Source organism: Trachurus japonicus, chromosome 13 (assembly GCF_045865225.1).
Source record: "Trachurus japonicus isolate A0001 chromosome 13, Traja_1.0".
NCBI classification, from domain to species: Eukaryota; Metazoa; Chordata; class Actinopteri; order Carangiformes; family Carangidae; genus Trachurus; species Trachurus japonicus.
Window position 1 is genome coordinate 668,295 of NC_140919.1, and position 25,859 is coordinate 694,153.

The 25,859-nt window shown below is 41.3% G+C and overlaps 1 protein-coding gene across 1 annotated transcript in view; it reads left to right on the top strand.

Moving 5' to 3' along the window:
* The window catches only part of LOC146975187 (protein NLRC3-like), a 145,525-nt gene extending 119,914 nt beyond the window's left edge, over nt 1-25,611 (top strand). The window contains exons 5-6 of the mRNA XM_085794665.1: nt 25,136-25,309; nt 25,401-25,611. Of these exons, the coding sequence (XP_085650791.1) occupies nt 25,136-25,309; nt 25,401-25,611 (385 nt within the window). The remainder of the gene's footprint in view (nt 1-25,135; nt 25,310-25,400) is intronic.
* Nucleotides 25,612-25,859: the final 248 nt, after the last annotated feature.

The following is a 25,859-nucleotide window of genomic DNA, read 5'->3' on the forward strand; positions in this document are numbered from 1 at the left end:
TAATGAATACTTCTGTCAGCTGTCGTTTAGTGTCATTCGCTAAGTTGTGTCACTTTTGATGCAAAGTTGACATTGTGTGAGATGTTTTGGTTATGAAAACTTGACAAAACTTTTTAAAATTTGGCAATGAGGTCTGCTATGACAGGTTATGTCATCTTTATGTCAAGTTGTCAGAACAAAAACATCTCAAACATAGTGACATAACTTACCGAATGACACTAAACGACAGCTGTCATCAGTATTCATTGATGTTTATGACAGGTGTCATGTCATGGTTATGACGGTGTTATGTCAGTCTTATGAACACGTATTCAAGTAAAGTGTTACAAAAAAAACAAAAAAGAATCATAAACATGAACTGTGAAACAAGCGGACGTTCAGTAAACGCAACGTTCAGACAGAAACACACAGATGTAAGATGATGAGCACAGGAGTGGAGTTTTCCCTTCAGATGCTTTGTGCAGTTCAAACTTTTAAAAACCAACGTCCTTGATTGGAAACGTGACGGGGGCAGATGTGATCTGTCAGACAGAGGGAACAGAAACATGCTACCCACACTTATTACATATATGTATCTATAAATATACACAGTATAGTAGCTTACTGGTTTGTGACTGTAGCAGCACCTTCATATTCAAGACAAATCTCCAGTGATTAAATATGATGAGAATAACAATAATAATAAAAATACAGAAATATGCTTAAAGACAGGGTGTGCACACAACGGTATCTGGGAAGAGTGAGGAGATGAAAGCTGTGGTGGAGCTCATCTAAAAGACTTGAATTATTACACAGTAAAATAATATATAAAAAATATATATTTTAGTTTTAAATGAACAGGTTGACTTACTTCTCAACACGCAGCTATAAAATGCATAATATTTACGCCAGCATCATCATCATCATCATCATCATCATCATCATCATCATGTACTTCTTCTTTACAACTGTTAACCAGGAAGAGGCGGAGTTGGTTTTTCTTTTTCAGAGAGGAGGATGTCTTCTGAAAATGAATGCTCTTCCAAAACAAACAAACAAACAAAGAAACAGAAGTTTTTTTTTAAGTTGAACAAACTTTGTGTGTGTGTGTAGTGTGTGTCTCAGTACACACACACTGTGGTCTTGTTGTGCTGCTGCAGAATGGGCGACACGTTGCTGGACTCCTTCTGTTTCCTCTCTGCGTTGTGTATGGTTCAGTTCACCTGGGAACATGTTGACTGTTGCTACGGTAACTCACCTCCCTTGTGTTACTTTGACCATGTGTCTGTAATATTGTGTGTGTGATAAACAGGAGATTCTTTGATACTTCAGTTTGGACACGTGTCAGTGTTTTGTACTTGGATGGGATGGTTTCTGTGAAGTGTGTGTGTGTGTGTCAGCAGCGTCTCATCCTGACTGAAGTTCACCACCTGTTCATCAGTTCACAACAAACACATTGATTTATTTCATGTCTTCAACTGTCTCAGTGGTCAAATTCAAGTGTCCTTCAGTCCACATCCACTTTAAATACATGTTACAGGAGCAGCTCATTAGTTTGGCTGTTACAGACCACATGTGGCTGAGTTGAGCAGAAATCAATGACACTAATTCTACTTTAACAATACACAATGACAATGACTGAATCAATATGAAAGAGTTTATAATACTCACCTCTAATCCTGACTGTAGCATAGAACTGTGGAGAAGAGTGAAAAACAGACTGAAGTCTACACAATGACACTGCAAAAACTCAAAATCTCACCAAGAATATTTGTTTTATCATTTGTCAAGACAAATCTCATTCTACTTAAAATAAGACTCATCACATTAAAAATTAACTTGTTTTTAGACACTTTTTACTTCTTTCAAGCAGATTTTCACATGAAATAAGTAGAAAAATCTGACAGTGGAGCAAGATTTTCTTCCTTATTACAAGGACAAAAACTTGCTTTCACTGGCAGATTTTTCTACTAATTTCAAGTGAAAATTAGTTTGAAACAAGTGAAAACTGTCTAAAAACAAGTTAATTTTTAGGTCTTATTTAAAGTGGAAAGAGATTAGTTTTGACCAGAAATTAGACATTTTGACAAGAAACGAAAAGACAAATATTCTTGGAAAGATTTTGAGTTTTCGCAGTGGATACAGGAAATATAGAAGTATAGAAGTGTCAGCAGACCAACTGTGTGAATATACATGTCAACATAAAGAGGTCAGAAAGTAAAGGCTCTCGTACTCATTTCATCTGACCAGTTGTAGTCCGTTACAGACAATATTCACCTGTTAGTAACAATGGAAACAGTTTCAACTAAACACTGATTCCTGATGATGATTCAAACAAATGAAGCACAACATCAGTGACTGTAGGTTTAACACATCTGACTTTACTGAACATTATCTTTGTTGTTAGTCAGTGTTGTCGTTGATGAAAATCCATGGTTCAAAGCCCCATGTGGTTCCTGTCAAAGTCTCATTACTCATCCATTTAATCCACTAGCATAGCATTCATCAACACGCAGCATCACATCCACAACGCCGTCGGCTCGGCCCAGAGGCATGATGGGAGTTCCACTACTGCCATATTCAGTGGGCCACATAACACGGAGGTCACCCCGAAAGTCCCGAGCTTTTTCAGTGAATGTGACAGTTGTTGTAATAAAAACTCTTGTAATCTCTGACATGGACGCTGCTCTGCAACAGACTCTACTGTGCATCATTAATAGTAGTGAATAGTGAACTCACCTCTCTCTGCTGCTCTGGTGGCTCCTTACATCCTTTGTTGCAGCCGTGTGGCTCGCTGACAATGTCACTTCTCTCACGTCACATCCAACGTCCTGTCTGTCGTCACGGCGATATATGATACTAGTTGTCATAGTGTTTGACTGAAGATGATTGGCTGGCTCCTACCTTAACCCACACTGCAAAAACTCAAACTCTTACCAAGAACATTTGTCTTTTTTCCAGGCGAAACTAATCTCATTACACTCAAAATAAGACTCATCACATAAAAAGCAGCTTGTTTTTAGACACTTTTTACTTCTTTCAAGCAGATTTTCAATTGAAATAAGTAAAACAAATCTGATAGTGGAGCATTTTTTTCTTTCTTATTACAAGCACAAACAACTTGCTTTCACTGGCAGATTTTTCTACTTATTTCAAGTGAAAATTAGTTTGAAACAAGTGAAAATGATCTAAAAACAAGTTCATTTTTAGGTGATGAGTCTTATTTTAAGTGGAAACAGATTAGTTTTGACTAGAAATGAGACATTTTGACATGAAAATAAGACAAATATTCTTGTAAAGATTTGGGGTTTTTGCAGTGCATAAGCTTCTCCTGTAACTACTATACTCATGTAGTCTGTAGGTTACAGTTGTTATGGTTCTTCAACAGTGGACTGACTGTGTTCCCAGTCATGTTGCTCAGACTAGAGCCAGAAACCAGTCCACTCTGAAACACAGTGAAGTGAGCCTGCAGTCCAGCCTGGTCATGTGACCTTCCACCTGAACACACCACTTTCATGTGAGTGTTCATTCATGTTCATGCCCTGACCCCTTGTGGTTGTTAGGTGGCACTGCGTTACATTGAGAAGAATATGAACAGGTGAGTGTTAAATGTTCACTGTTTCAGGTCTGAGTCTCATCACATCATCCATCATTTATTATCATTTAAAAACATCATTATAAACCAAAGACTAGAAATTAAACCATGTGATCAATGTGTTTTTTGTTTCTTAACTAAATGAAAAATGTATCTCTAATAAACATCAGTCTGTGATTTACTTTCAAACCAAAAGAGAATGAGATTTTTGGTGTCACAATCAAGACATGAAATTCTTCTTCTTCTTTATTTTTAAATTTCTTTTATCATTTATTTTGAAACCAGAAACCATATTCATATGGATGGATCTGATTTTCAATTCTAAACCAAAGACTAGAAACAAAATCATTTGGTCAATTTGGTTTTTGTTTCTTAACAGAAAGAAAGAAAATCCAAAAAGTTGAAAAGAAATTATTCAAATTCTTTGTTTCTGTAATTAATCTTTTCATAAATTTTTTTATTTAACCTTTATTTATACAGGTACTCTCATTCAGACATGGTGTCTTATTTACATTCTCATTTGACAGAGACAGTAGCTCAGTGCACAGACAGGAAGAGGACATCAAGAGTGAATAAATATAAATAAAAGCCAAATAAAAGAAACTGTCAAACACCAAAGATGCACCATTTAGACAGTTTTTGTTTTTTCTCTTCTGATGCCAAAAGTTTTTTTTTTCCATTTTCATTTTGAAACAGCAGATTTACAGGTTTTTTTCCTTTAGAAAAAGAACAAATATGGATTATGTGATGATACCCAGACCATTTCAGTCTTAGAAACTCATCAGCTGTGTAGCCGACCATCTTGGTAACTTAATAAACTTAATACTAATAGATGAATCCTCAGAGTTGTGTATCAGTGCTGGTGGATGTGACTGTCTCTGACCTTTGTGTAGAGTCTGTGTGAACGCTGCCTGAATCCCTGTAGATCAGCTGTGACACATGGGAAGATGTGCTGGCTGATGAATCCAGGTGGACAGCATGTGATGTAGCAGCAGCAGCTGTGATGAGCCTCTGTCATGAGCCTTCATGGAGCTCACAGGTCGTCAGCATCCATGAAGGAGAAGCTGTTAGTGAAGAAAACTCCAGTCAGACCATGGTGAAGCACACTGATGTTTCCACAAGCTGACCTCCTGCTTTTAACAGCTATTTACTGGGCTTTTCTTTAAACACTGTCAAAGCTACAGCACTCTAAAAAGAAATGTTTAGACTCAACAAAAAAAATCAACGCAACAGTTTCCATTAGCCTTTCTTAGTTATGACAACTTAATTTGAAATTACATTGAACCAACAAACAACATTACGTTGGGGGAATTAGCTTTACCTCTTCAGTCAAAGATTATTTTAATTACCTCTTACTTAATAATTCTAAGCCTAAAGGCAAGTTTTTAAGTTCATAACTCAAAAAATTGAGTTGCTCCAACTAGTTTTACCATGTTATCTAGTTAATTACTATAACAATGTACACACCTTTTAAAGTAGCAAACATTAAAAAAATTAAGTTGCTCCAATTATATTTTTATTTTTACCTTTTTGTGTTTTCATGTTTTTGTTCATGTAGTAGCTTTTAAGAAAGACATTAGTTCAAACACTATCTTTGTGAAATTAACATTTTTTTTTATTTCAAACTGCAGTTCAGTATTTTAACACAATATTCAAAAAACAACAACAAAACACCTCTTCTTGGGATTCATCACATTTGCAATGGCTTTCAGTCCATTAAGGTCGGGGAACAACTTCTGATAAGGTTCCAAAGTAGGCTATATAAGTTCCACGTAGTTGGTCTAGCTCAGGTTGAGAGCTATATGTCCATCAGCAAAGCACAGCGCCTTGGGGTATCCTTTTGTTCCCTCCACCACAGTGGCTGCTGTCCGTGGTCAGATGCAGGGGTAGACTGGTCACCAATGATAGCAGTTTTCATCAAGGCTGGCCTCAAACTCATCATTGTCCTAGTAAAGTAAATTAAAACATATAACGTTATAATACGTTAGTGTTTAAGTTTGTAGTGTGTGTATGGATTCAGTTAATCAGTTGAGCCACACACACACACACACACACACACACACACACACACACACACACACACACACACACACACACACACACACACACACACACACACACACACACACACACACACACACACACACACACACACACAAATCATAGTATGATAAATCATAATGGTAAGATCCATACCTCTTTAGCAGGTCTTCTTGCAGGGAGTAAGGTGCAGCATATGCTTTCAGCTTCTGTGGGAGACAAATATTCCATGGATATTAGTGCTAAAATTTCCATTCATGTCACAAACTCATGTATTTTCAAATGTCAACTGTACATGGTAGATATTCCCCACAATGACCATTGCACAACCTGCAATGCTTTAGCAATTTCTATCTTTGTAGAGGATTCATATGTACACAGTTTCACAGCCCTCACAGCAATATCCACAGTTTGATCAAACAACAATTTGCCTATAGTGGAAAAATTCAGCCATCTATGTGAATGAACAAATGATATGAAATTAGATAACATTACGTAGCTTAATATGGCCACATATATAAGCAAAACTTGAATAAGGCTCTTCTCATTGACTCTCTTGCTCAGCACATATCTTAATGAAACGTAATGAAAGACGTGCAAATTCATTATTTTCGTAGAACTGTTACATGTAAAGGAAATAATACTCACCATGAAATGTCCTTTATATTGAGTTTCTCCAGCTAACACACCGTCTTGCTATCGGAACTGGTCCAGGCATGTTATGTGGGTGAGAACTTGAAATTGTAATGTCATTGTGGAGAAAAATTAAGTTATCAAGCCAACTTAGTTAAGTAAGTACAACTTGAATTTGGTTTCAAAGCCATTAACAATTAAATTTGAGTATAAATCACATGCAAAATTAAGTTGATGCAATTACCAACATTATTATTTGAACGCAACTTATAAAATAAAGTTTGCAACTTAGAAGGTTGCTCTAAAACAACTAATTAGAATTTTTAACTTGTGCCCATGTATTAAATCAAGTGGTGGTAAAAGCTCCTCTGAGTTACTTTTTAGAGTGAGGACAGAGAAGTTCATGCCCTGACCCCTTGTGGTTGTTAGGTGGCACTGCGTTACATTGAGAAGAATATGAACAGGTGAGTGTTAAATGTTCACTGTTTCAGGTCTGAGTCTCATCACATCATCCATCATTTATTATCATTTAAAAACACAAGTCTGGGATTTATTTTAAAACTAAAAGAAATTATGACATCATTGGTGTCACAATCAAGAAATTAAAAACTTATGAAAAATGGTGCCTTTTTAGTTTTTTACTGTTATTGTTGTTTTATTTTGAAACCAGAAGCCAAATTCATGTAGATGTATCTGGTTTTTAGAAAGACCAGAGACAAAATGATGTGATCAATGTGTTTTTTGTTTCTTAACTAAAAGAGTGTGAAGTTTTGCTGATGAAACCTCTCATCTGTGATTGGGCAGAGACAGGAAGAAGTCCAGCAGAACCACGGCTCCACAGCAACAATGAAGCTAAACGTTAGCTATTAAACACTGATCTGCTACATCCCAATCAGCACAGAATGACTGATGAGTTTATCAATACAATGTTCAGCATGAGCCTATATCCAAAAACCAGTGGAGCCAGCAGAACCACAGCCCAGAATAACCTTCACAACACTCTCTGCCTGTTCAACAGTTAGCTGCTAGGATTAGCCACAAGCTAACATGAAGCTATCAAAGTGAGTGAAAAGCTTTTCCGTATCAATGAACTTGTCATGTATCTCACTCAGCATCATCACAGAACATCAGCAGTTGTTGTCTGGAGCAGATCTTCACATGTATGATCAATAAAGTCACCTTTAACCCTCAAATAGAAAGTTAGATTAACGGAGCTCAGTACAAGTCAACCTACCACGAGACTCCCACAGCAGACTGTTGCCTAGAAACGGGTCAACCCGCCAAGTCTGCAGGGGCTCGTTAGTGTGGCCTTTCAAAATAAGAGCTTCTAACTCATAGATCATAAATACATAAAAAGTAAATAAAGGAGTGAACGACTTCATATTGTAACAGGCAGATAAATAATAATAATAAACTAAGTGTAGTGCAGCTTCCATAATAACAGAATTACAGTTAGTGGAATTACTAACTCCTTAACTCTGTTACAGCAGCAAGTACAAGACAAATAAATAAAACACATTACAGCAGAGTGAGGACAGAGGAAAGCATCAATGTGTTTAGGAATGACTTGGAAACACTTTATAATGAAAACCATATTGACAATGTATATGGAACATTTTAAGAACATTCACATCATTATTAAACAAAAAGTGTCCAGTGAAACAACAAAGCAGCAAACTAAAGTATATAGATGGACCACGGATCATGAAGGGATTAGGAAATGCCTGTCAAAAGACAAATACACTTTACAGAGAATTTATTCAACAAAGAACTAAAGAGGCAGAAAATAAATGTAACTATCAGAATAAGTGAACAAATATTATAAAGCTCTGTAGGACAGAATAGGACCATATTTAATAATACCAAAGATGAATATTTAATGGTATTATCAAAAATGGTTACACAATAAAGTTCCCCTCAGTATTTCATTGAGAGTAATGTAACCCTTAAGTGTCACAGGATATTAAGATATATGGACCAGGTCATAATATGAGGGTGAGTGATAAACACAAGGCACTCTTGAGTTAACAGTATGAAAAATAAAAATAAAATGAAAATTCAGCACAACAACTGACTTCATGGTTAGTAAATGTCCAGAAAAACCACCAGCTCATGTTTTCCTGTGGAACCGGAGTCAAACTCGCTCACTGAAAAGCAGAATGTGTGCAGACTGTGTTACACGTTGACTGTTAAGTGTTCTTCTCTCAATGTCGTGCACTGACTTCAAGATTTCACATTTCTATTTCTGTAGAGAGCCAGTGTTGCATTGCTGAATATGTACTGGTGAGGATGTATCATTGGCCTTGAATGTACTGTATTATTAAACAAGAGGTTGTTCACTAGTGGCTGCTAAACCTTTATGGTTCAGTAGTAGAAATAAACAGCAGTAAAAACTCCAGTCTCTCTACTACGATTACAGATGTGACATCCCCTCCCCCACTTCCCCCACTTCCTCTTGAAAGTTTACTTCCTCTCGACCCAGCGGTTGTGTCACAATTTATTTCCTCCTGTGAAGGTAAGGTGAACAGTCTGGATGTTTTCCTCGTTAACACCTGTCGTTACTGAGTTCTCTGCCCTTCAACTTGTGGTTGTGTTGTTGTTGTGTTATTATAATGTTACTGTAGCTGAGTCAGAGCTGCAGCTGTAAAGTCTGGACCGACAGAACCGTGTCCTCCATGTTGTGTGGATGTTGTGGGTAGAACCGTGTCCTCCATGTTGTGTGGATGTTGTGGGTAGAAGCGCTGGAATAAGAGCAGAAGCTGTTACTGCCTATCACTGATCAATACTGACAGTTTTCTTTATTGATGATTGATTTTCCAGTGTTGATCGATGTTCAGCTTCAGGTTCTTCACAGTAACTGAGTACATTTAGTGCAGTACAGTTGTGAGGTACTTGTACTCTCCTAGAGTATTTCCTTGTTGTGCTACTTCCTGCTTGTACTGCAGCTCATGTAGCTGACAGGTGAAGCTACTGGTCACTTTCCAGCTGCAGGTTGTAGATTAAAAACACCTGATGAGCTCAGAAACACATGATTAAAGATGGTTATTGGACACAAATCATCAATATTGTTGTGGAGAATCTTTTAGAGCTGCAACAGTTGTTCAATCAACATTTTTCAAGCAGAAATGTTCAGTTTTCAGCCTCAAAAACTGAAGATTTCCTTGTTTTCTCTGTTTGATTTGACTGTAAACTGAATATTTTTGTCTCTTTGATTGTTGCTGTGACAAAACGAGACATTTGAAGACGTGGCCTCAGATTGAGAGGAACTTGAACGCATCATTTGTCTGTATTTTGTGACATTTGATGGAGCAGACGATGAATGGATGGACAGAGACAATAAGTGTCAGTGGCAGCTGGAGAGTGTTTTTCTCTCTGTGAATTTCCAGTGTGAGTGAAATGAGTGAATGTTGTGATAGTGGAGCTGTGAGGTGAAATAAGTCTTGGCCCAGTTGTTGTGTGTAATAATCAGCTGTAGCTTGTTTGATCCAGTGGTTTTCTACAGGGACGCTGTCCACACAGAGACTGTGTCACATCAACTCAGTGGATCTCAGTCCTTGTGTGTGTCAGTGGATGGAAACAGTGGTCCATGGATCATGTTGCTGGGCTGCAGCTTCATGACGCCATCTAGTGGACTGATAGTAGAAGTAAAGCAGCTGATGGCAGCTTCCTCTTCCTCACTGCTGTGTGACTGTGTAGCAGTTGTAAAATGGTTGCTTATAGGCCGATCCGGAGTTTGTTCATTTATTCTGCAAAGACAGCACAGGGGCAGAGTCAGGAATAATAAGGATAAATAATAATAATAAACTAAGTGTAGTGCAGCTTCCATAATAACAGAATTACAGTTAGTGGAATTACTAACTCCTTAACTCTGTTACAGCAGCAAGTACAAGACAAAGCAGCCAGATAAATAAATAAAAACATTACAGCAGAGTGAGGACAGAGGAAAGCATCAATGTGTTTAGGAATGACTTGGAAACACTTTATAATGAAAACCATATTGACAATGTATATGGAACATTTTAAGAATATTCACATCATTATTAAACAAAAAGTGTCCAGTGAAACAACAAAGCAGCAAACTTAAGTATATAGATGGACCATGGATCATGAAGGGATTAGGAAACGCCTGTCAAAAGACAAATACACTCTACAGAGAAGTTATTCAACAAAGAACTAAAGAGGCAGAAAATAAATGTAAGTATCAGAATAAGTGAACCAATATTATAAAGCTCTGTAGGACAGAATAGGACAATATTTAATCATACCAAAGAGGAACATTTAATGGGATTATCAAACATGTTTACACAATAAAGTTCCCCTCAGTATTTCATTGAGATTTATGAAATCCTTAAGTGTCACAGGATATTAAGCTATATGGACCAGGAAAGACTGGTCTCGTAATAGCTCCCCCTCCCCCCTCCCCTCAAGAAGCTTATGCCTCTTGTCAGGCCATCATTGTAAATAAGAACTTGTTCTTAATTGATTCTGCCTGGTTAAATAAAGGTTAAATTAAATTAAATAAAATAATAAAAAGGAGGGTTAGGTGAGTGATAAACACAATGAAAGGAACTTTGGAGTGAACAGTATATGCTTCATGAAAAATAAAATAAAATGAAAATTCAGCACAATAACTGACTTAATGGTTAGTAAATGTCCACATGAGAAAAAAAATCAATAAAAGAATTAAAGCTGTAAGCGGCTGTGATCGGGCCCTTGCGACCCCGCGCCACCGGAGACCTGCACGGGGGCTGTGGCGCACAGCTTGACGGGAAAAATAACCTGGAAAAACACAATTTTTCGTTCATCCACCAGGTGTCGCTAATCAGACATGGGCAGGTGCGTTCAGGGGCGGACCCTCATCACACTAGAGAAGTTTCAAGAAAATCGGACAAAGCATGAAGGAGTCACCGTGAAGATTCATCAACTAGATCGTCACGTGGCTCCAAAATATAGTTGATCATGTCAGGAGTCTGGAGTTGGAGTTTTTCAGTGTAAAATATGGGTTCAGATCATGTGACCCTGAAACTGAGACTGAAACGACAGAAACACCGACATTAGACCGAGGAATCAGACGCATCAGGTTCTGATCCACAGACCAGAAGAAAAACCACCAGCTCATGTTTTCCTGTGGAGCCGGAATCAAACTCGCTCACTGAAAAGCAGAATGTGTGCAGACTGTGTTACACGTTGACTGTCAAGTGTTCTTTCTCAATGTCGTGCACTGACTTCAAGATTTCACATTTCTATTTCTGTAGAGAGCCAGTGTTGCATTGCTGAATATGTACTGGTGAGGATGTATCATTGGCCTTGAATGTACTGTATTATTAAACAAGAGGTTGTTCACTAGTGGCTGCTAAACCTTTATGGTTCAGTAGTAGAAATAAACAGCAGTAAAAAAAAACAAAAAAAACACCAGTTTCTCTACTCAGATTGCAGAAGTGACATCCCCTCCCCCACTTCCTCTTGAAAGTTTACTTCCTCTCGACCCAGCGGTTGTGTCACAGTTTATTTCCTCGTGTGATTGAAGGTAAGGTGAACAGTCTGGATGTTTTCCTCGTTAACACCTGTCGTTACTGAGTTCTCTGCCCTTCAACTTGTGGTTGTGTTGTTGTTGTGTTATTATAATGTTACTGTAGCTGAGTCAGAGCTGTAACTGTAAAGTCTGGACCGACAGAACCGTGTCCTCCATGTTGTGTGGATGTTGTGGGTAGAACCGTGTCCTCCATGTTGTGTGGATGTTGTGGGTAGAAGCGCTGGAATAAGAGCAGAAGCTGTTACTGCCTATCACTGATCAATACTGACAGTTTTCTTTATTGATGATTGATTTTCCAGTGTTGATCGATGTTCAGCTTCAGGTTCTTCACAGTAACTGAGTACATTTAGTGCAGTACAGTTGTGAGGTACTTGTACTCTCCTAGAGTATTTCCTTGTTGTGCTACTTCCTGCTTGTACTGCAGCTCATGTAGCTGACAGGTGAAGCTACTGGTCACTTTCCAGCTGCAGGTTGTAGATTAAAAACACCTGATGAGCTCAGAAACACATGATTAAAGATGGTTATTGGACACAAATCATCAATATTGTTGTGGAGAATCTTTTAGAGCTGCAACAGTTGTTCAATCAACATTTTTCAAGCAGAAATGTTCAGTTTTCAGCCTCAAAAACTGAAGATTTCCTTGTTTTCTCTGTTTGATTTGACTGTAAACTGAATATTTTTTGTCTCTTTGATTGGTGCTGTGACAAAACGAGACATTTGAAGACGTGGCCTCAGATTGAGAGGAACTTGAACGCATCATTTGTCTGGACAACGCATCATTTGTCTGGACAATAAGTGTCAGTGGCAGCTGGAGAGTGTTTTTCTCTCTTTGAATTTCCAGTGTGAGTGAAATGAGTGAATGTTGTGATAGTGGAGCTGTGAGGTGAAATAAGTCTTGGCCCAGTTGTTGTGTGTGTAATAATCAGCTGTAGCTGGTTTGATCCAGTGGTTTTCTACAGGGACGCTGTCCACACAGAGACTGTGTCACATCAACTCAGTGGATCTCAGTCCTTGTGTGTGTCAGTGGATGGAAACAGTGGTCCATGGATCATGTTGCTGGGCTGCAGCTTCATGACGCCATCTAGTGGACTGATAGTAGAAGTACAGCAGCTGATGGCAGCTTCCTCTTCCTCACTGCTGTGTGACTGTGTAGCAGTTGTAAAATGGTTGCTTATAGGCCGATCCGGAGTTTGTTCATTTATTCTGCAAAGACAGCACAGGGGCAGAGTCAGGAATAATAAGGATAAATAATAATAATAAACTAAGTGTAGTGCAGCTTCCATAATAACAGAATTACAGTTAGTGGAATTACTAACTCCTTAACTCTGTTACAGCAGCAAGTACAAGACAAAGCAGCCAGATAAATAAATAAAACACATTACAGCAGAGTGAGGACAGAGGAAAGCATCAATGTGTTTAGGAATGACTTGGAAACACTTTATAATGAAAACCATATTGACAATGTGGAACATTTGAAGAATATTCACATCATTATTAAACAAAAAGTGTCCAGTGAAACAACAAAGCAGCAAACTAAAGTCTATAGATGGACCATGGATCATGAAGGGATTAGGAAACGCCTGTCAAAAGACAAATACACTCTACAGAGAATTTATTCAACAAAGAACTAAAGAGGCAGAAAATAAATGTAACTATCAGAATAAGTGAACCAATATTATAAAGCTCTGTAGGACAGAATAGGACAATATTTAATAATACCAAAGATGAATATTTAATGGTATTATCAAAAATGGTTACACAATAAAGTTCCCCTCAGTATTTCATTGAGAGTAATGTAACCCTTAAGTGTCACAGGATATTAAGATATATGGACCAGGTCATAATATGAGGGTGAGTGATAAACACAAGGTACTCTTGAGTTAACAGTATGAAAAATAAAAATAAAATGAAAATTCAGCACAACAACTGACTTCATGGTTAGTAAATGTCCACATGAGAAATTGGGAAAATGCAATTTTTTCGTTCATCCATCAGGGGGCGCTAATCAGACGTGAGTAGGTGCGTTCAGGGGTGGACCCTCATCACACTAGAGAAGTTTCAAGCAAATCGGACAAAGCATGAAGGAGTTATCATCATGACTTGATGTTCCACGGCGAGGGATCGAGTCGCCGCCACCACGGGCAGCCTGCAACATGAAACGACATTCGTGTCACTGTGGAGATTCATCAACTAGATCGTCACGTGGCTCCAAAATATAGTTGATCATGTCAGGAGTCTGGAGTTGGTGTTTTTCAGTGTAAAATGTGGGTTCAGATCATGTGACCCTGAAACTGAGACTAAAAGGACAGAAACACCGACATTAGACCGAGGAATCAGACGCATCAGGTTCTGATCCACAGACCAGAAGAAAAACCACCAGCTCATGTTTTCCTGTGGAGCCGGAGTCAAACTCGCTCACTGAAAAGCAGAATGTGTGCAGACTGTGTTACACGTTTACTGTCAAGTGTTCTTTCTCAATGTCGTGCACTGACTTCAAGATTTCACATTTCTATTTCTGTAGAGAGCCAGTGTTGCATTGCTGAATATGTACTGGTGAGGATGTATCATTGGCCTTGAATGTACTGTATTATTAAACAAGAGGTTGTTATCTAGTGGCTGCTAAACCTTTATGGTTCAGTAGTAGAAATAAACAGCAGTAAAAAAAAACAAAAAAAACACCAGTTTCTCTACTCAGATTGCAGAAGTCACCTCCCCTCCCCCACTTCCTCTTGAAAGTTTACTTCCTCTTCGACCCAGCGGTTGTGTCACAGTTTATTTCCTCGTGTGATTGAAGGTAAGGTGAACAGTCTGGATGTTTTCCTCGTTAACACCTGTCGTTACTGAGTTCTCTGCCCTTCAACTTGTTGTTGTGTTGTTGTTGTGTTATTATAATGTGACTGTAGCTGAGTCAGAGCTGTAACTGTAAAGTCTGGACCGACAGAACCGTGTCCTCCATGTTGTGTGGATGTTGTGGGTAGAAGCGCTGGAATAAGAGCAGAAGCTGTTACTGCCTATCACTGATCAATACTGACAGTTTACTTTATTGATGATTGATTTTCCAGTGTTGATCGATGTTCAGCTTCAGGTTCTTCACAGTAACTGAGTACATTTAGTGCAGTACAGTTGTGAGGTACTTGTACTCTCCTAGAGTATTTCCTTGTTGTGCTACTTCCTGCTTGTACTGCAGCTCATGTACCTGACAGGTGAAGCTACTGGTCACTTTCCAGCTGCAGGTTGTAGATTAAAAACACCTGATGAGCTCAGAAACACATGATTAAAGATGGTTATTGGACACAAATCATCAATATTGTTGTGGAGAATCTTTTAGAGCTGCAACAGTTGTTCAATCAACATTTTTCAAGCAGAAATTTTCAGTTTTCAGCCTCAAAAACTGAAGATTTCCTTGTTTTCTGTGTTTGATTTGACTGTAAACTGAATATTTTTTGTCTCTTTGATTGTTGCTGTGACAAAACGAGACATTTGAAGACGTGGCCTCAGGTTGAGAGGAACTTGAACGCATCATTTGTCTGTATTTTGTGACATTTGATGGAGCAGACGATGAATGGATGGACAGAGACAATAAGTGTCAGTGGCAGCTGGAGAGTGTTTTTCTCTCTTTGAATTTCCAGTGTGAGTGAAATGAGTGAATGTTGTAATAGTGGAGCTGTGAGGTGAAATAAGTCTTGGCCCAGTTGTTGTGTGTGTAATAATCAGCTGTAGCTTGTTTGATCCAGTGGTTTTCTACAGGGACGCTGTCCACACAGAGACTGTGTCACATCAACTCAGTGGATCTCAGTCCTTGTGTGTGTCAGTGGATGGAAACAGTGGTCCATGGATCATGTTGCCGGGCTGCAGCTTCATGACGCCATCTAGTGGACTGATAGTAGAAGTACAGCAGCTGATGGCAGCTTCCTCTTCCTCACTGCTGTGTGACTGTGTAGCAGTTGTAAAATGGTTGCTTATAGGCCGATCCGGAGTTTGTTCATTTATTCTGCAAAGACAACACGGGGGCAGAGTCAGGAAACACACAGTTGCAGGAAATAGTCTGCCTCCACAACAAGAGCAGCCAGAGTTTTGCCATTTTTGCTGCTCTTTACTGTATTGTATATGTCAAAATAAAAAAACAAATGAATAAATGGATAAATAAATAGTAATAATCATTTTTAATAAATAGTAATAATCATTTTTAAGAAAAAATACTCACCTGAATAGAAAAAAAAATAATCACATGAAGTTAATATTTATATAACCCACTTGTAAATAATAATGACTGGAAAAACAGAATAAAAATCACCATGAAATTATTAAATAAAAATCTCAAGGACAATAATAAAAAAAACTGAAATAATGTGTGCTCTAGTGACGTCAACTCTCATATATTTACCACAAACACATCTCAGAATTCACATTTCAAAGCATATTTCAGACAAAATGCACCTGCAAAGATAGCAAATGGGGTAGAGTCAGGAAACACACAGTTGCAGGTAGGAACAGTCTGCCTCCTACGACAGGCCACAAAATACACACATCGGAGATGTCACGTTAAACCCAAACTACAGCCGCTTTTTTACGGTAAAACGCGATTGAAAACACAGCAACACATTAATAAAAGGCTGTTGTTACTTTAGCGCACAGTTTCAACCGCATTACATGACAGTTTAAATGCATATTTTACAGAGTAACGTGAGAGCTTCACAACACGTCTTACCACAACAAGAGCAGCCACAGTTTTGCCGGGAGTTTGGTCCGACGTCACCCACGTACCACTTTGTGTGTTACCCCAGTAACGTCCCCCCTTGCTACAGGTGAACCCGGAACTTAGAAATATAACTGATATAAAACAATGCAGGAAATTCAAACTTTTTCTTAGATAGTATTAGCATTGACCAGGTTTTGAGAATGTTCACCATAATTAATTAGAAAAATAAATAAATAATGACAATAATGAATGATCAGATAAATAAAACAAAGTAAACATTGACCCAGCTACATACTCCTCCCTGAACTTCTCAAAACAGCTTCAGTATAGGATAATAGCTGGCTGGAAGGCAATCTCAACATAGTCTGTTATCACTCTCAAATATACATTACTACTACTACTAATCCACTGTAGTTGACTAGATAACTATAACCCCAAACTGTATGTTTACACACACACAAAAAAAAACACATTATGGTGAACTTAGAATGGGCTTTATGCACAGCTCCACCACTTCCTGAAATAAGCCAGCTCCTTTATTTTCTGTCTTACATTATTGGACCAACTGATTAATCCAGGTGTGTCTGACCTCACAACAATGGTCAGGCACACCTGGATTAATCAATTGGAATATGGCATTATTATCATTTTTAAAAAATTAAAGTGACCGGTAAAAATAGATTATGACAGAATTTTTATGACCCGGTCAGTCAAAATGACCGGCGACAAAAAAGTCTAGCGCAACCTCTGGTTGACACCGTCGCTTATATGTGACTCCCGAGAGGGTGATACAAGATTACCAAGGGGCCGTTTAGGGGAATCAAGGGGGCTGAGGTTCTGGGGAGTCTTCAGGAGCAGTAGACTCAACTACCCAACTAGCAGTGCAATCTGACAGGTCAGGAGACTCGTGTGTTCTTGACTTGTTTCTGAGCCACTGTCAAAGGTTGACTCAACTTCATGCTCCACTTCCACTGGTAAGAAGTTAGCTTGCAAAAGCATGTTTCTGTGGACAATCCTCTCTTGACTGGTGGTGAGATTTTTAATGCGGTAAGTATGGCAGCTTGAGTCTTAGGAAACAACTGTGTAGAGTGTGGACTCCCACCTGTCAGCCAACTTCCTGCACCCACGTCCGCCCTTATTTGCCAAGAGAACCTGATCCCCTTCTTAAATATCTGTGCCTTTAACCCCTTTGTTATACAGGTCTGCCTGTCGCTGTTGGCTAGAATTGGCGCTGACCTGGGCCAGCGTGAGGGCTTCCTTGAGGTCATCTCTCATCCTTTTGACATAACTGTCGTAGTCTCTGATGTCGTTATCTCTTTCCACATTGCAGAAGATCACATCTACAGGCAGTCTGGGAATGTGCCCATACATCAGATAAAAGGGAGCATAGCCAGACTCATGAGCTGTACAGTTATATGCAAAGGTCAGCGTTTGCAGCATCTGCTGCCATCTTTGTTTATCTCTGGGGGGTAAAGCACGGATCATATTCCCCAAGGTTCTGTTGAATCTCTCAGTGTGGCCGTTCCCCATGGGATGGTAAGGGGTGGTCCTTGACTTTTTTACACCGGCAACCTGCAACAGCTCCTGAATCAACTGACTTTCAAAATTTGCACCCTGGTCTGAATGGATCCTTTGGGGGAATCCATAGACACAAAAGTACTTATCCCACAACTGACGTGTGACTTGCTTTGCTAACTGGTCAGAGCACTTGAAGGCGTGGGCCATTTTAGTGAAATGGTCTGTTGCCACTAATACATCCACACTCCTTCCTTTAGCATCCTCTGCAGACCAGAAATCCAGACAGACCAGTTCTAAGGGGCTTGTGGTCTTAATACTTTCAAGCTTGGCTCTTCCTTCAGGTTCCAAGGTCTTACTGACAACACAACACTTGCAAGTCTTGACGTACTCTCTGATGTCACGCTCCATATCAGCCCAAAAGAACTTCTGCCTTGCTAGATACAAGGTCCTGCTCTGACCTTGATGGCCAGCATCATCGTCAACGCCACGCAGAACACCGCTGACCAAAGAGGGGGGTACCATGTACTGATGGCGCTTCCGCCTAGTTACTGTATCCTTACACACTCGGTATAAGATGCCATCGAGCATTTTCAACCTATGCCACTGTTTCCCTCATTGACAATCCAGCTCGCTCTCTCCTTGAAGTCCGCCTGGCACGGGTGACAAACGGGATGACCTGCAACAGTGTGGCATCGTTTCTCTGTTGATCCTGGAGCTCCTGAAGTGAGAAGACAGGCAGGGTGCTTTGGCCTGGTGGGATGAGTTGCTCCAGATCCTGCGCTAGACAAGCAACCACCCTTTGTCTGGACCCTTGATTCCACTCAACATGACCTGTCAACACTGCAGACACCTCAACATCAGTCATAGAGCGGCAGCAGCGCCTCTTGCATTCCCTCTCTTCCCCTTTGGTGCTGCAGTCAGCGCAAACAGAGGTTTGGCTATGCGGGAACAATCAGGAATGAACTACGGATAATACATGATCAAATGATTTACATTTACATTTTAATAATAATGGTTTACATTTATATAGCGCTTTTCACAATACCCAAAGCGCTTTACAGAAACCATTATCCATTCATACCCACATACCCAAGAATGACTTGATCTTTTTTTGGGACGGTGTAGTGCCGTCATCCATCATGAAAAAAGACTCAGACATGGAGGCGATTGCCTTGACTTTATCTGGATCGGTCGACACACCATTTTAATCCACAATATGACCTAAGAATTTGAACACGAAGTCTGCTGAAAACTGTTTCAAGCTCTTGAGAGCTTCAGCTTAGTTGGGAGCATACACAAGCACATCATCCAAATAACAGAGTAGAGTTAGGAAGTTCTGATCTCCAAATATGCCCATCATTAGTCTCATAAAACTGGCAGGGCTATTGCATAACCCCTGTGGGAGTCTATTAAACTCATAAAGCCCCATAGGTGTTGTGAAGGCTGTGAGTTTTTTGTCCTCTTCTGCCATAGCGATGTTATAAAAGCCTGATGTGAGATCCATTGCACTGAAAATGGCATTACCTCCCAGAGCTGCCAGACAGTAAGATTGATGGGGCAAGGGATGTGCATCCTTGATTGTGCGTGCGTTCAACTAGCGATAATCCACGCAGATCCTGAGATCCCCGTTCTTCTTCCATACAAGCACTAATGGGGAAGCCCACTCACTGTTGGACTTGCGAATGATCTCACGTTCCTCCATCTCAACCTGTCGGAGCTTGTGATATTCACCTGGTGGAACACGCCAGTACGGGAGTCTGAGCGGTTGCTGGTCGGACAAATGGATGCGATGGACAAAATCGTTAGCCATTCCACAATCAAGCTTGCTCCTTGAGAAAATGTCCTCATACTTTTGTATCAGTTGCAACAGTTGTGACTTCCAGTGGTCTGTCACCTCACATGAATCAATATCCAGATCATCCAATCCCAGATTACACAAGCTGTCACGAAAACTGAAACCTGGTGGAGGATTTGAGCTGTGGGTTGATTCACCACATACTGTCTGGTTCTGCATTCTGACCTCTGCAGTTGATGTTTGCTCAGGGGCCACATCCAAATCCTCAATAGCAATGCAGGAGGACACATCCAACACTTCCATCTTCAGGTTGTGAATGGATTTGGGCCTTACTTTGGTTCCACCACAGCCGACAAGCACAACATCAGGATGGGCAGAGTTGGTCTCTGATGCTGAACCAACATTCTTAAGCATCTGTTCAGCCTCTTCACTAATGGTGCAAGCCATGGAGCCCGTGTCTAGCAGAGCTTGTAATGTCAGTTTATCATCCACCTGTGCACTGGCATAGAATAGACTGTCAGATTTATTGAGCTGGGTTATGTTGTGGAACAATACAATGGCACCAGGTAGAGCAGATTTTAGGCTTTCTGCATACACTGACTGCATATCTTCACTAAGATTGAGGGTCTCGTCAAAGTCACTCACACTGTCCCCTCCCATGCGTGAGTGATATAGTTTCCCTGATCAGGTGAGTTGCTGCCCTGCTGAGGAGCAGTGACTTGGGGGCAATCTTTTCGTCTATGTCCTTGTCCTAAGCAGCTCAAACATCTCCGTTCTCTCATGCAGTGTGCTCGTGTTGAGTGGGAGCTGTTACCACAAACTCTGCATGGGCCAAACTGAGCTGGTGGGATGAACTGAGGTCTAGCAGCAGGGGCAGACTGGTTGGCACGCTCTAACACACTCTCTAGCATACTTAACACACGTTCCAGGGCACCTGATTCTGAAGCAGCTGCTTCATTTGACTTGGTGACAGCTACAACTGCATTCAACTGACACTGATATGAAGCAGAGAAGAAGAGCCAATCAGTGGAGGAGCAGCTGGAGACATGATGGACATGTGAGCTGCTGTGCAGATGAATGATGTGTGTTTCCTCTGCAGGTGAAGCTACAAAGTGTGTGTGAGCTGATGTGGATGTGAGCTCAGCAGCATGGATCAGTGTGAGGACAGAGAGGAGGGAGCCCCTCCCTCTAAAACCACTCTGTGTGGGGGACGTCAGAGCCAGACCACAGGTCAAAGGTCAGATGAGCATCTCTAACTGTCCATGACTCAGATCACTGCTCCATCATTATTCACACTCAAAGCTCTGTGTGTGTTGTGTTCAAGGCCAAAGCAGCAGCACAAGCCACAGTCTGCTGGACCTGGACCTGGACCTGGACCTGGACCTGGACCTGGACCTGGACCTGGACCTGGACCTGGACCTGGACCTGGATCCAGTGATAAGTCCATTGGTCGTTGTCAGTTTAACGAGAGGCGATCTTTATTTGAAAGGTCAGAATTTAAAACAGTCAGAAAGACTTTTCTCTCTCAAAGTCAGTTGTTGTGTTTATATTATAAAGATATTATATATATTATTTAGGGGTGTAACGGTATATGTATTCGTCCCGTGGCGTCACGGTACGGGGGTCACGGTTCGGTGCACACAGTCACACGACGAATACGTCTGAGTGAATATTAAAAAAAAAAAAAAAAAAAAAAAAAGTCGAGGCCTCACTCCGCAATCTAGGTGGCGGTAATGAGCCTCGAAGCTGCCACAACTGTCATAACAGACAAAGAAGAGAAGTGATGAGAGTGTGAAGTTAGAGGAGCTGCTGCTTCATTCTTGTCACCGTCTGGCTTCTCAATCAAACACAACAGCGACGGCAGCGGCGACGGCTCGCGACCATAGACTGTATAGCAGCTTGCGACTGGTCCACCGCATAGACTGTAAAGGTCGACCGGACAAAGTCCGTCGGCGATGTTTCACGGATGCGCGCTGCGTCGCTAGAAACGCATCAAACACGTTTGCCCCCCCCCCCTCCCTGCCACCCACATGTCAATCACTGGTGCAGGGAAAAAGACAACTTGTGTGCAACAACTTATCCCGCTGCTTTTAAGCCTCTTGACATGAACACAGACAGGACCAGAAACATCACCAAAGTAACTGGCATCTAGTCTAAATTAACTGTGTAAACCAACATTGATGTTAGTTTCTTGTTTTGTTTTGTTTGTAATAGCTGTCAGTTGTCAAGTGCAAGTTTTTTTCCCTCTAGAATTAATGAATGGCATGATAACACTCCTAATGCACTTGTTTAATTTTATATTCAATTATTTTTTTTTAACTTTTATAACACAAGACAGATTTTAGTTTTACATTCAATAGTGTCTGTTGTACCGAAACCGTACCGAACCGTGACCCCTGAACCGAGGTACGTACCGAACCGTGACTTTTGTGTACCGTTACACCCCTAATATTATTAGATATTTGTCATCAGTTTTTCTCCAACATGCACATTTATCAGTTGTGTTGTTGTTTCAGGATCCAGCAGCAGAGAACAGACTCTCTTGAACCCATCTGTCTGTCTTTAAAGAGCAACTGGTCAGTGGACTGGGTGGAAGACTTTAAAGGCGGATGTGGATCAGCTGATCAGATGTAAGCTGTAACTGAGTCAGACTCAGGTTATTGTAGAAAAGAACCAGTTTGTACGAGGTGTTGTTGGACCAGGTCTGAAACCAAAGTGTCTCTGTCTGTTGTGAACGTCCTCAGGGGACATATAAAGTCCATCTTGTATTATCTCTCTGTACTGATGTTGACTTGGCACTGATTCCTCCACAGAGTGGACCTGGAGAGCTCAGAGGTTCCCAGTGGTCAGTCTGCCCAGCAGCATCAAACACACCTGGACTCCATATTTATGGTGAGGACATGTCCAACAGCTGCTGTTACATCTGTTGTGTTCACCATCATCTCCATGCTGCACTTTGACACCAGTGGATTGTCAGACTGTCCAACATGGATCTGATGTTTGGCTCCATGGTTTTAGTTTGATGCTGTCACTCATAGAGTTTCTGTTCCAGCTGCTGGAGGAGAACATGGTCACTTTTGTCAAGAACGAGCTGAAGAAGATCCACAAGCTTATGAGTCCAGATTACCCAGAATGCTCAAGGAGTCAGAGGGAGGATGAGGAGGTGTTGGATGGTGAGGATGAAGAGCAGAGGAGGAGCAGCAGAGAGGCATTAGTGAAGATCACAGTGAACTTCCTGAGGAGGATGAAGCAGGAGGAGCTGGCTGAGCGTCTGCAGAGCAGTAAGAGGATTTCTCTAAAGATTCAACATGATGGACAAATGAAACGTTCACTGACATGGAGGGAAACATGTTCATATAGTCGCTATTTAGAGGAATTAAAATGTTATATTTTCATTATGAATTTTACTGTTTTTGTTTATTCAGGAACTCCTGGTCCAGAGTGTGGACGTAAACTCAAATCTGTCCTGAAGAAGAAGTTCCAGTGTGTGTTTGAGGGGATCTCTAAAGCAGGAAACCCAACCCTTCTGAACCAGATCTACACAGAGCTCTACATCACAGAGGGAGGGGCTGGAGGGGTCAATGATGAACATGAGGTCAGACAGATTGAAACAGCGTCCAGGAAACCAGACAGACCAGAAACAACCATCAGACAAGAAGACATCTTTAAAGCCCCACCTGGAAGAGACCGACCAATCAGAAGAGTGATGACAAAGGGAGTGGCTGGCATTGGGAAAACAGTCTTAACACAGAAGTTCACTCTGGACTGGGCTGAAGACAAAGACAACCAGGACATACACTTCACATTTCCCTTCACCTTCAGAGAGCTGAATGTGCTGAAAGAGAAAAAGTTCAGCTTGGTGGAACTTGTTCATCACTTCTTCTCTGAAACCAAAGAAGCAGGAATCTGCAGGTTTGATCAGTTCCAGGTCGTCTTCATCTTTGACGGTCTGGACGAGTGTCGACTTCCTCTGGACTTCCACAACACTGAGATCCTGACTGATGTGACAGAGTCCACCTCAGTCAACGTGCTGCTGACCAACCTCATCAGGGGGAACCTGCTTCCCTCTGCTCGCCTCTGGATAACCACACGACCTGCAGCGGCCAATCAGATCCCTCCTCAGTGTGTTGACATGGTGACAGAGGTTAGAGGGTTCACTGACCCACAGAAGGAGGAGTACTTCAGGAAGAGGTTCAGAGATCAGCAGCAGGCCAGAAAGATCATCTCCCACATCAAGACCTCACGAAGCCTCCACATCATGTGCCACATCCCAGTCTTCTGCTGGATCACTGCTACAGTTCTGGAGGAGCTGTTGAAGACCAGAGAGGGAGGAGAGCTGCCCAAGACCCTGACTGAGATGTACATCCACTTCCTGGTGGTTCATCTAAAACTGAAGAAGGTCAAGTATGATGGAGGAGCTGAGACAGATCCACACTGGAGTCCAGAGAACAGGAAGATGATTGAGACTCTGGGAAAACTGGCTTTTGAGCAGCTGCAGAAAGGAAACCTGATCTTCTATGAATCAGACCTGACAGAGTGTGGCATCGATATCACAGCAGCCTCAGTGTACTCAGGAGTGTTCACACAGGTCTTTAAAGAGGAGAGAGGCCTGTACCAGGACATGGTGTTCTGCTTCGTCCATCTGAGTGTTCAGGAGTTTCTGGCTGCTCTTCATGTCCATCTGACCTTCATCAACTCTGGACTCAACCTAATGTCACAACAACAAACAACCTCCAAGAAGACTGAAACAACAGGAGTCAAATCTGCAGAGACAAACTTCTACCAGTGCGCTGTGGAGGAGGCTTTACAGAGTCCAAATGGACACCTGGACTTGTTCCTCCGCTTCCTCCTGGGTCTTTCACTGGAGACCAATCAGAATCTCCTACGAGGTCTGATAACTCAGACAGGAAGTGATTCACGGTCCAATCAGGAAACAGTTCAGTACATCAAGGAGAAGATTAAAGAGAGTCCCTCTGCAGAGAAAAGCATCAACCTGTTCCACTGTCTGAATGAACTGAATGATCATTCTCTAGTGGAGCAGATCCAACAGTCCCTGAGATCAGGAAGTCTCTCCACAGATGAACTGTCTCCTGCTCAATGGTCGGCTCTGGTCTTCATCTTACTGTCATCAGAAGAAGATCTGGACGAGTTTGACCTGAAGAAATACTCTGCTTCAGAGGATGTTCTTCTGAGGCTGCTGCCAGTGGTCAAAGCCTCCAACAAAGTTCTGTAAGTGTAGAGATAGTTGGATTTATTCATGATTATATAAAAACACTTTTGTTTTTGCAACAGGTCAGATAATAAACTAATTTCTTCTTTGATTCCCTATGATCATCTCTTCAGACTGAGCGGCTGTAACCTCTCAGAGAGAAGTTGTGAAGCTCTGTCCTCAGTCCTCAGCTCCCAGTCCTCTAGTCTGAGACACCTGGACCTGAGTAACAACAACCTGCAGGACTCAGGAGTGAAGCTGCTGTCTGGTGGACTGGAGAGTCCACACTGTAGACTGGAGACTCTCAGGTGAGGATTCATCCAGCTGTTTATCTGATGCCTCTTGAACACAGCAGCAGGTGTTGACAGAGGGTTCCTGTGTGTTGTTGTGTGTGTTCAGTCTGTCAGGATGTCTGATCACAGAGGAAGGCTGTGCTTCTCTGGCCTCAGCTCTGAGCTCCAACCCCTGCCATCTGAGAGAGCTGGACCTGAGCTATAATCATCCAGGAGCCTCAGGAGTGGAGCTGCTGTCTGCTGGACTGGAGGATCCAGACTGGAGACTGGACTCTCTCAGGTATGGAGAGACTGCTGCAGCTACACACACTGTCTGATAGAGGAGGAGGAGCTGGAACATTTTCTATGGCCCCGTTCACACCTGGTATTAACATCTGTCTCAGGTGATCCATGCATTGATGACATGAGATCCCATCACTCAGACCATATCCAGAGGTGGTGTAGGCCACAGTGAAGCTCCGCCCACTCCACTGACGTCCTCTGTCTCAGTCTGACTCGTCCCAACACAGTTTATAGATAGATATCACGTGACGTCACCAGTGATGGGAATAACGCTGTTAAAATA